Source organism: Lissotriton vulgaris, chromosome 4_1 (genome assembly GCF_964263255.1).
Source record: "Lissotriton vulgaris chromosome 4_1, aLisVul1.2, whole genome shotgun sequence".
Lineage (NCBI taxonomy): Eukaryota > Metazoa > Chordata > Amphibia > Caudata > Salamandridae > Lissotriton > Lissotriton vulgaris.
Window position 1 is genome coordinate 1803766567 of NC_141691.1, and position 12385 is coordinate 1803778951.

At 40.5% G+C, this 12385-nt stretch overlaps 1 protein-coding gene across 1 annotated transcript in view; it reads left to right on the forward strand.

The window, feature by feature from the left end:
• Positions 1-743: 743 nt before the first annotated feature.
• LOC147724582 (fibrocystin-L-like) overlaps positions 744-12385 on the forward strand; it is a 2246326-nt gene continuing 2234684 nt past the window's right edge. Inside the window, exon 1 of the mRNA XM_086918063.1 lies at positions 744-942. Coding sequence (XP_086774189.1) covers positions 744-942 — 199 coding nt within the window. The remainder of the gene's footprint in view (positions 943-12385) is intronic.

Below are 12385 nucleotides of genomic sequence, written 5' to 3' on the forward strand. Positions count from 1 at the left end.
GCCCCCCCAGAATCAGATTTTTTTGCCAAAAGATTTGACGGTTCTTCTGTAGATATTATATGGTATGCTGGAGTGAATGTTTTATTTATAGAAAGGGAAGCGTCTATCATATTGTATGTGGCAAAAAAGTATGTAAATGTACGTGGATTGAGAGATCAGTGAAAACTGGGCATCATTCTTAATCCCCGCAGCAAGGAACCTGTTTAGGTTGTGGGTGAGTAAGTTGAGGCTGCATGGGTAGTGTCACAGTTCCCTGACATTTTTACTGAAAAGTTGGGTAAGCTAAGGGGGTATACTCACCGTATTAGGCTAAAACAAAGTGCACAACATATTAAGCAAAAATTAAGAAATGTACTGATTAATGTGGGGAAAAAAGTAACGTTTTTTTAATGAGATGCTGATGGGGAAGTTGATTGAAGAGGTGGAATCTTCTGAGTGGGTGTCCTACATTGTTTTGGCACATAAGGCAGATACATCTTTGAGGTTGTGCATTGACCTTAGAGAACTCAATAGCAACATTGTTGTGGACTGTCAGCCTCTTCCTAACATTAATAAAGTTGTAAGTATGTTGAGGGGCACTGTTTTCTCCAAACTAGATCTATGTAGTCATACCAACAAATAGAGCTCACTGACGACTCAAAGTATTTAACTGCATTTTCATCCACCAGTTCAAAAGGATGTTGTTTGGCCTTTCATCAGCTGCATCCATAATTCAAAGAGCTAAGTTTCATGTTTTTGGTGGTATGGAAGTGTTTGTCAAGTGCTTCCAGGTTGAACATGGTCTGTCCCCCGAAGTTAGCAAATGCAAAAATTTTCAAGAGAAAGTAGAGTATCTGGGGCACACGTTTTCGAAGGAAGGAGTGATACCAAATAAAGCTCTGATTGATGCCATCATGAAGGCACCGGCGCCTGACATTAACGAAAGTTTAATGTCATTCTCAGGTATGTGTGAACTACAGTAAATTCATCAAGGACTTTGCCACCAAGATGGATCCATTGAGAGAACTCTCTAGGAAGAACACAGTAGTTGTGTGGAATGGAAGACAACAACAGGTGTTTGATCAGGTTAAAACAGAAATTAATGTAGCACCAACTTTAAAACCTTTCTGGCTGAATAAGAACTGTATCATCACAGTGGACGCAAGTCTTTATGGAGTGGGAAGTGTTTTGTTACATCATAGTGGTAAGAAAGAGTGGGACATAGCTTTTGCCTCCCGCACTCTCAATTATATGGAGAGACGCTAGTCTGTGATAGACAGGGAATTGTTGGCAAGTGTATGGGCTTTAACTGGAATAATATCCCCTGGGGTTGGAGGAGTACAATGTCATGGCCAGAATTGCATGTCTAATGTCCAGGTTTCAAAAGTACAATTTTGATGTTGCATATGTGCCAGGTAAGAAAAATGTCACGGCAGACAGTTTTTCCAGGCTGCCTTCTACTGCGAATGTGGACAGGAGTACAGGTGGTGAGACTGAAGTCTCAGTTTGTGTAGCAGATGTGATGGTGGTATCACTGAGGAGATAGGGAAAGATGCCAAGGAAAGGGATTCGATATTGGGAAAGGTTGTGGGGTATGTCAGAGAATGTTGGGATCAGTGCAGGGAAATTTCAGCTGATTTTCCCCATGTTGAAAAGTTTTGGATGATTTGAAGGTTGAGGAGTACATGTTATTTAAGGAAAGGAAGTGCATAACTCCTGACGTTTGAGAGATTATATTTTATCTGTGGTACATGAGGTGCATTTTGGTATGTCATCCATGAAGAAATTGGTAAGAACAGTGTTTTGGTGCCAGGTCTTGATAGGGTAGTTGACAGAGTTGTTAGAGAATGTAATATATGTGCCAATAGCAAGAAAATGTTGAAGGTAGTCCCTGCACCCTTAGTTCTGGTTGAGTGGCCAGAATGTCAGTGGCAAAAGTTTGGACTTGACATTTCTGGTTCTTTTTTGCCACACGTTTGTAAGTATGCCACGGTTATGGTTGACTATCATTCTAAGTGGCCAGAAGATAGGTTTGTACCACAGGTAACCACTGAATGTGTTATTGAGTTTTTGAAAGAATTGTTTGATAGAGAAGGTTATCCTAAGTCATTATTATGGATAACGGGGTGCAGTTGAGATCTGCGGAGATAGAGAGGTTCCTTTAGTTTTCAACATTTACCATTTCACCACTGGTTTAATTGAGCCTCAAGGCAACAGTCAGGTTGAGAGATTCAACCGCATTTTGAAGGAAGATATTGTGTGGACCCGTGGGTTTGGCAGCATTGTAGCATGAAAGGACTAATTAAGGGAAATGTTATGGTTGTAACACTTTACACCTCACATTACCACCATAGTTAGTCCTTTTAAATTGCTTAAAGGGATGGAGCCTGTTTCCAAATTGTGCCAATGGTGGTTTAAGAAGAGGCAGTATAGAAAAAATGATACTGAAGACAAGGGGGATGTAGACACAGGGCAAGTTTAAATGTGCTTATGATGCCAAGTCAAAGAAATTGATTGTGTGGTAGGTTATTGGGTCAGGATTCATAAACCAGGAAAGTTGGAAAAAGGGGTTCCCAAGTTTTGTAAGCCATTACCGGTGGTCAGAGTAAATCATAGCAGTGTAGTCACAAAGGACAGTAAGGTTTGGTCTAAGAACACAGTCACAGTTTCTCAGGACTAGGCAAGATGCGTCTGTTGTGTCCAGGATTAAAAATGAAGCAAGCTCTAGGTGGAGGACTAAATACTTTTATGAATGCGCATAATATTTGTTCTTATTAATATGTTTATAGCTTTTGATCATAAGAATTTCTTTTATGTAGTTTAAATTATTTATTTCTACTTCCTTCTCCTTTTATGTTTATTGAGAAGGGAGATGTGTTATGTCGTGGGTGTCTCCCTTTGAGTTTTTACTGTTTATATTAAATTGTGACATGTGCTATCTGTACATTTAACTGTGTCTGTTACAGAATCCTAGGAAAGAGTAGTTATGCTGCCTAGCTGACTGGATGTATAATGCCGTCTTTGATAAAATATCGACTCCTTTTCTTTATGTTGTTACATTTTGGAGTGTATTAGCCTCATCTCATGCCCTAGCATCGTTAGCTCAAGTATTCCTCACTACTATAGTACAGTTGTAACAGGTCACCCCTACTATACGGTAGAGCTAAAGGTCTGATATTTACATATCGGTGCAGACAGCTCTTGGGTTGGAGAGAGACTCACAACTTCCTCCTTACCTAGGAAATAGACAGTCTCTGTAACGCTTCTAATTAATATCATATCCATCTATTTACCTTTGACAAAATTACATACTGTCTTGTTCTGTCTAATCATCAGAAATGCAGTCATATCACAGGAGATGGTTAACATTTTGGGATACATGCACAGGTGTCAAAAATATGCCTAATGTCTAACTTATTAATATTCTTTTTGTTTTCCATGACTATCCTACTGTTGGTATGATTTATTGTCAGATATTATGTTTTCTGCAATATATTCTCAGCTCCAAGATGTCTCCGATGTGTGCTGAATTTGATTTGCGCTTAACATTCACATGGACTTCAGATTGGAACAGATCATGCTTGTCTGATGTTCCTCTATGCACAACTGTAATTATTTTGTTTAAGGTTTGGGTACCATGTACATAGATAATTTACTCTATATTTTTTGTTAATTACCATCCTCTGCATAGCTTAAGTCCCACCAGGTCTTCTCTATCGGTCTCAACCACTTCTCCCACATTCTGACCATTATTTTATGCATGCACCTTCTCACTTATAGACAGCCCCTGGTGGGAAGGGGCCATGACACACCTCTGGGAGTCTCCAGACCTCATGGGGCCCCCCCAAAGTTGTTTTTCTCTCCCGTCCTTTTCCTCTGAACCCTTTTCTAGTGGGATATCTGTCCCTTCCCAGTGCTACCCACAATTGCCAAAGACTTTTTTAGAGTCCCCGACATCAAGATGTACATCAGCAACCCATAAATACTTCCATTGTCCTCTATGAATCTTGTTTCTCTGAACACCAAGGGGTTGAACCACCCTGTTAAAAGAACCAAAATCTTAGACTGTTGCAAGGAGCTTGCGGGTGACTTAATACTCCTCCAAGAAATCAATATTGGCTTCAAGGAGGCACTGCTAATGAGGAAAGGGTGGGTTCATGACGTGACATGCTCTGAAGCAGACAGGAAGAGAAATGGAGGTGTTACTCATCTATCCAAGAAATCTGGCATAACCATAATCACAATAGAGCACGACAGCAGTGGGAGATGGCTACTTACTAGGGCTGATGACCTGTACGTTATGAATATTTATGTTCCCAAGGTAGAGTACACTAGTGTTGTGTAGTTCCTATAAACCTATACAAGATTTGGACATTTAGACAACATACACCATAGGATTAGTGTTAGACCGATTCCAGACACCCCTACTGGGTATGTTAGCCTCTATACCAGTTAGCTCACAGTGCCACAATAAATCCCTCTTACCAAGGAGAGAATAGTTCCTGGCAACTATCGAACATGATAACTCTGTTCCATCAGGGATCGTGGAAACAGTACAGTACTTTTCGCTCAGTCACTCATGCTCACTTTGATTAAGAGATATTCTCAAAATAAACGTGGGGACATTTTCCAATAAGCATATATTAAACCAATGTCATTCTAGTGTAAAATACATGTGCTGAAACAACCATTAGACAGTGACAGATATAAATGATTATACGCACTAACAGAGTAAAAGGAAGGTAGATTTCTACCATTGTGTTAAAACAAAGAATACAGGCAAGTAAATGAAATACATGACAGTAGAATGCGTACACCTATGATGCAATCCGAACTAGATGTTCCTAAGTGTACCTAGCATGTATGTAATTGGGGAGCCAAGAATGCCTCTAGGACAACGTCAACCCCATTACTTGAAGTGAGAGACTGTGGGACCCCATCTTGCTCTCGAGCTAGACACCCCACAAGGGATGTCAGACCACTGCGAGCTGGAGTGTCCCCATGCAGGAACCTCAGCATCTCGAGTCAGTGTATCAGCATGGAAGTCCCTTTTCTTCTCTCTCTATCCCAGTAAGATATGGTGTATATATACCAAAAGTGGTGCCAACTGGTAATATACCTTGCTGTGTCATGTTGGACTTGGATGAAGGAAGGAATGACTTTAGACATAGTTATTTTTAAGGGGATGATAGGCCTGTTGTCCTGCTGTGATTCCAAGAATCCTCAGAATAATAAATGAGCTTTCGTAACAAGGTAAAAGGTCAGTCCTAAGAACCGTTATGTACTGTAATGGTAGGGGAGAATATAGAGGTGAGGTTAAGTGACCACCTGAGCCTATATTGGGGTACCTATATGGAAGATAAATCTAGTCTCTGGCGTACACTTAATAAAAAATTAGCAGACATCCCTCAAGGCTTCAAAACAATAGTAGGGGGAGATTTCAACCTCACATCGAATCCCATTTTGAATCAGCATTCAGCATTCCAATGGAAGAGAATTCCAGGTCACATAAACAGTTGCTTAACCTATGTTCCTCAGATCACCTCCTAGATGTCTGTAGATTACACAACCCTAAGGGTAGTGACTTAACATTGTTCTCCTACCCTCGCTCCAGCTTCTCCCATACTGATTGTCTCCTTGTAAATGCCTCACTTCTAAAATCCACTTTGGATACTAAAATTAATCCAATTGCTATCTCTGATCATGCTGCAATTTCAATGTCCATTCTTCGTCTTACTGATAAAGGTGGGAGTTAAACCTGGCTCCTAAACAATAAAATCCTAGAAAATGAAGCTGACATTGCAAACCTTACAATGAAAGTGACCTTTTCTTTAGAGAAAACATACATTCTGTTGCGGGGATTCTGCATATACACATCCGTACCCAAAATCCCCTACCGACTATTTATAGTGTCTCATTTGTTCTCTATCTACAGAAAAGCTACCAATGATTAGACAACCCAGAACACGGAACTCTAGCTTGGGAATCGCAAGAGCCAGACACTCTTTCGCTTAGCCACTCAGACTTGTCCACAATGCAAGCAATCAGAGATGCAGTATAGTTTAAAATGTTTATTTCAACTAAAGCGGTCTATGGTGCAGTACACGAGCCAACACTAGCACCAAAATACATAAACACAAAATAGTTACAATTCCATAGAATACAAACGGGAAGATCATGTTAGAGAAGACAATGGAAAAGGCCGAAATGACCTAACCATCCTCCTCGTGACAAGAGATAGTTTATTAAAAAATAGGAGACATCTGGGCTTTGTCAGCAGACCCCCATACCTCATGGCCTAGATTCAATGTTCACATCGCAGGACAAACACAGGTCTTCTCTCTGGAAAGGTGTCTCTCCGTGTGTGTAAAAATAGCTTGTGCTTGCAATATTAACCCCTTCTGTGCGGCCCCGATTCCCCCCCGGTTCTGAGCCCTAATGAAAACGGGCATGGTCATGGCGGAACGGTTCCGTCATAAGCACAGCTCGACCGATGCTCATGACGGAACCGTTCCGTCATGAGCATGGAAGGGGTTAAAGTGCAGCTGTGGGAAGCCTGTTGAGTCTAGGTGCGAGAAACAGATCAGAACAGAATAACAAGGGGCATTTTTGTTTCACCTTGAACATCATGTGCAGACCAAACCTCAGAGCACAGCAAAGAACCTGCAAAGCAGACAGTTCTCATGTGTGAAAGGAGCACAAGTAAGTATTGCTAAATAGATGCTTTCAGTGTTGTGCGCAAAAGCAGGTTCATGGAAGTGAAGCTCATGCTAATTTAGCAATTGTCGACAATGAACCTATATGCCTTACTACAATTCTGTCAAATCCCCGATAATATCATGGGATGCATTTAAATGTGCTAAAAGATGGCAAATCATTAAATGTATGTCCAGTAAAAACAGTGTAATTAACAGAGGATTGTTTAGACACTCTGGGCCCGATTCACAAAAGTAATCTGTAACAAAATCCTAACTGTACTACTTAAGGTATTTACAAAAGGCATTTAGGAGTAGTAAAGTTAGGATTCCTAATTTTACTACTCCTAAATGACCTTTGTGAATACCGAAATTCATAAAGTTAGGATTTTGTCTCAGTTAAACTTAAGTTTTGGTCTTAAGACCCCTCCCTGAGAATTAAGTCTCTGAAGAAGAAAGGGCACTCTTGAACAAACCAATAGAAATAGAGGAGATTGTTAAAGCAATAAAGGCCATCTGTTCAGGGAAGGGTCCCAGTTCTGATGGCTTCCCAACTGCTTGTTATAGAACTTTTACATCTTTGAACATCAAGCACATCAAAAAGACATGTGATCACTTTGCTCTGTAAGGTTTCTGGCATGGCCGCTGAGGCCACTATAGTGGTCAATCCCCAAAGAGACCAAGGATCATTTGGACCAACATTTTTTGGCCCATTTCGCTCATAAATATTGAAGCTACAAATTTTGCAAAAATCCTAGCCAATGGCCTAAAAAGTTGTGTATCCAAACGTCTCTATAGCGTCCAAATGGGTTTTGTCAAAGGGCACCTTTGAGAGATAACATTTGCACATTCTGTCATAAAAAAAGCTGATCATTCCTTACTGCTGACTGCCACGATTGTTCTTGACACTGAAAAGGAGTTTGACTACGTGTCTTGGCCTTTTCTACATGTGGTCCTTGAATCTTATAACTTGGGTGACTCTTTCATAAATATTGTTCTAGCGCACTACGCGAATTCCAAAGCAAGCATTAGGATTAATCCACCTCTTCATATTTTGATTTACACCAAGGTACAAGACAACGTACTCCATTTACTTATTGTGGTTCCCTTACTTAAATTACTTAATGCAGTTACAGGAATCAAGTGTCTCTCATTTGAGGACAATGTATATAAAACAGCAGCATACATGAATGACATCCTTATTTTTTCAGAAGTTGTGGAAGTGACAATCCCTTAAATCCACAATATTACCCATATGTTCTCGGAGGTCTTTGGATATACCTTAAATAAGGACAAAACAGAGGTATTTCCTTTAAATCCACTATGCCTCCCTTCCCACTTAGGTGACTCAGGACTTAAATACCTTAAATACCTGTGTATCTCGTTCTGTAAAAATCTCACTGACACATTACTTTTAAATGAATCATTCACAATTGTCAAGGTTAGAGATCTTCGGGACGCTTGCTTGCCCAAATGTATTTCATGGTATGTAGGACCCAAACACATTTTATTATGTCACATTTCATGCAGATCAATCTCGTGCAACAGAATTATGGAGAGATGAATAAAAGTTGTACTTTCCATTCATCCTCCCATAGGAATAGTTGCTCATCAATGCAGAAAACAGCTGCAAATAAATGAACCAACGACAGCTTGAAAACCAGAATCTTACTTAGAATAGAGCCTTTTAATGTTGTTGTGTAAATCTGTTCAGTAGTATTTGAGCTCAATGCATTAGGAAAAGATGATAGGTGGACCTCAATATGTTACTTAGAAAGTAACATTTCTACATGTGGTCTGTTAATTTGTGACCCATTCAAGGGGGTTGGCTTCAGATGGGTTTTATCACTGGTCCTATGCCAAAAATATGCTGTGCTTGGCCAAAGCCTGTGAACAGAGAGAGATCGGCTGCACTGGATGCAGGAGTGAACATTGGTGGTTAGTGCCTTCCTTATTTGACTGCAGAGCCTATATGCATGGAATGCAATGGCCTACAGCCAGGTCTGGTGGCATAGTGGACTAATGCATCTGCTACAGGGGCCTGTGCTCGACCTCATGGTTACCGTTTTAATTCCTAGTGGGTAAACTCAGCCTTTCATCCATCGGAGGTCAATAAAGTGAGTACCAATGAGTTGGGTAACAATAAACATCTGTTATTTAGTGCCAAGATGCCCACAGGGGAATGTGTGCTTTAAAATCTATGTTATGTTGTGTGTTAAAGTGATCACATGTGTAGTGGGTGTTGGCTACAGAGTAGATTAAGTGACGGGGCTGGCTGAAGAATATTTTGCACAGGTCCTATTGCCATCTCTGGTTGTGTGTGGTTAATGGATATGTGCAGCGGGGTCAGGCCATACAGAAGGTTTGCCACAGGGTCTAGACTGATACACAATCTGAGGGGAGAGCCGTAGGGATTGGATTTCTAACGCTCTGATGCAGGGACTTAGTTCTTTGCATTAACATTTTATTCGTAAGCCAGTTGGAATGCAGTCCTAACAGAAACCCTTGAGCCATACTGTGCAGGCAGGATTTCCAGGTTGCTATCAGTCCCTCTAGATAAGTTCAGGGAGACAGTAGCAGTCCAAACATTATTTAGTTTATTAATAACCAACTCAAGAAAAAGCACTAAGAAACGTGGATATGTGGATAAAAATACTTACTACAATCCACTGCATATCATTTGGATGGTAACCAAAGTTTTTTTTTTTAAACAGTCAGGCATGTACATCCTAACACCCTAAAGCTGTTTGTAGGCAGTATGCTAAACCTCAGCCAAAGTATTAAATAGCCAGTTGTGGGAAAATCCTACCACAAGTACACATTTAGACAGTGCAAGCAGCTGCCAACACGCACTAATCCTGGCCTTATGCATTTAGTGCACATTAGTCCTCACATCCATTTTAGATGCACGGAGGCATAGTAAAATTGTGCTAAATGCAGAAATACACTTCTTCTATAATTCTGCATGATATTGCAGAATTCTCAGGTACTTTTGCATGATTGGGGTGTACAGAATTTCATGAGATATGCCCATCCATATTTTTATACCATTTGACCACTGATTATTCTGTTTAAAATGCTTTATTGAGAAAAAAACAATGTAAAACATCATTACAAAAGTAAGAAAAAGCAGAAGGCATAAGAACTTGCATCATAGATGAAAAACAGTATTAGTCAATATCATTGTGAAATATAACTGTACTAAGTAAAAATGCATTTTAGAAGAGTTTTTGTGAAAAAAGGAAAGAAAAAGAAAAGAAAGAGGAGAAAAGAAAGGAAGAAGAAGGAGAAAAGGAAGAAAAGAAAGGAGTCCTGAAAGTGATGCAGAAAAATTAAGCATATGGAGAACCAAATTGAAAGTACACCAGATAACATTATAAGAAATATAACAATAAAAGTTAGATTAACTATCTAGATAAAAAATGTGTTAAAGGTAACCATAGTAAGTCTGTTTTAATCATCAAAGAAGTGGAAGTGGCGTATGCTCTGTCCATTCTGTGATGATGACACCACCAAGCTTGGAAGGACATTTTTGGAGTGTCCTTCCAACTAGAGGCAATAATCTGAAAAGTAATAGCTAAAAATAGATTGATAAAATTGCCAACATCTTTGTGATTATGAAATACAGGGGAGAGATTGCTAAGGTAGACATGGTTAATATGAAAAGGGATGTCTGACAAAAGAATGTCATTTAATTTAGACCAGATTTTAGACCATAAGGTGTCTATTAGAGGACATTGGAAGAACATATGAAGTGGATCTCCCGACCATGGGGGCAGGACCAGCATTTGGGAGAATCAAGCAAATGAAATCTATGAAGGTCACTGTTATAAAAATAGTATACGGTCTGTGTTGTGCTGGCTGAGCGGGAAGTAGTGTGAATCTTATACCAAAGGAGATCCCAGGTATCTACAGGAAGAATAAGACCTAAGTCCTTTTCCCAAAGGAGTTCCAAAGAGGACTTAATTCTAGTTAAAGGGGGATGGGATATCAGCCTATAGATGGAAGCTTCTTTAAATTGGGTAGAGAAATCAATGGGTGTAGGAGAAGGAGATGAGTGAACGGGAGAAGAGGTAGAACTAGAGTTAGGATTTGTAGGGTAGTAATAACAGGTGAGAGCATCTCTGAGAATACTATAGTGAGAGGAGTCGTATGGGGAGATGTCATAAAGAGATTGAAGCTCAGAGAAGGGTAAGAAAGTGTTGTCTTTCATCAACTGTTGGGGGGTGAGGATACCTTTACCAATCCATTCCTTCCAAAATAAGGCGCGATTATTAGTCTTCAAGTTTTTGTTATACCAAAGAGGGATTTTCAAAGAGCAGGCAGTGGAGGGGAAGTGGGCAGCAAGTGAGGAAAGAACTAAAGCCTTAGAGTGAACCAAAGGACATACGTTTCGGAGGTAAGGTAACTTGGATAGCTGAGAGAAGAGTAAAAGGGGAACATTGGGCCTGTTCTAAGGCACTCCACGCTGTGCATGGTAATGCGTTAGAATCGGACAAAAAAGTCCAAATTTGTTACAAGGAGAAAGCAGAATGATACCGTCTGAGATTAGGAAAGTTTACATCTCCTAAGTGTTTAGGGAGTTGGAGACGGGCCAGTGAGATTCAAGGGTTACGATTATTCCAAAGAAATTTGATGAGCAAACTATTGATAGTGCAAAAGAAGGTGTTGGGAAGAGAAATAGAAAGCATGGAAAGGTAAAAATTAATAATGGGAAGAAGCATTATTTTTATCATAGCTAATCTGCCACACCATGAAAGAAAAAGAGGAGACCAACTATCAGTAAGGGCCGTAATTTTTTTTACGAATGTCAGTGTGATTGAGTTTAATGAAGTCTCTAAGATTATTACGATATAAAATACCAAGACATTTAATATGAGAAGGGGTCCATTCGATGCCAGAAGCAGTAAATGTAAATGTGTTGTATTTGTATAGCGCGAACAGTAACCCGGAGGCATCCCGGCGCTTGTACTCCTACCACAAGGGAACCCCTCCTGGCTTTTCCTTGTGAGGTGTCCACTCCTGGGCATCCCATGGTGAAACCAGGCATCCCTTGTGCATCAGGGGCCGTTGTGGAGACTAAGCAAGCTATTGCCCAGAGTTGCAGCGTGGGGCCCATGCTTAGATTCAGCACTGAGGCGAGAATATCCAGTCAGAGGAATTTAAGCCCGATCCCGCCGAGGCGGGAATCGAACCCTGGTCCCTGGCCAGCGTTCTGCATCAAGGTCTGCCGCTCTAACCATTGAGCCACACTTCTCCACAACATAGAGTGGAGACAGAATTTATTTAGAGGTAGGATTTCTGATTTGTCAACATTCAATGTATAACCTGAAACACTAGAGTAAGTATTTAACAAAGAAAAAAAGGCAGGTAGGGAAACATTTGGGTTGGAAATAAAGAGAAGGATATCATCGGCGTAAGCTGTGAATTTTATATCAACATTTTGAAAGCGGAACCCATGTATAATCTTTGGAACATCTAACGGCCTCTAGGAACGGTTTGACCACTGTTTTTATCTCATATTCCCAAAATAAAACAGGGTTTAGAGGCACTAAGGGACCAATTACAAGTCTGGAGGTCCAAGGACCGCCCGACTCGAGGATGGGTGGTGGTCCAGCCACTCCCACACCGGCAGTCGATCACCCCATACTGACTGGGGCGGACAGACTGTCATGGGATCACAGCTGCCGCCAGGAAAACGCCATTCCCTG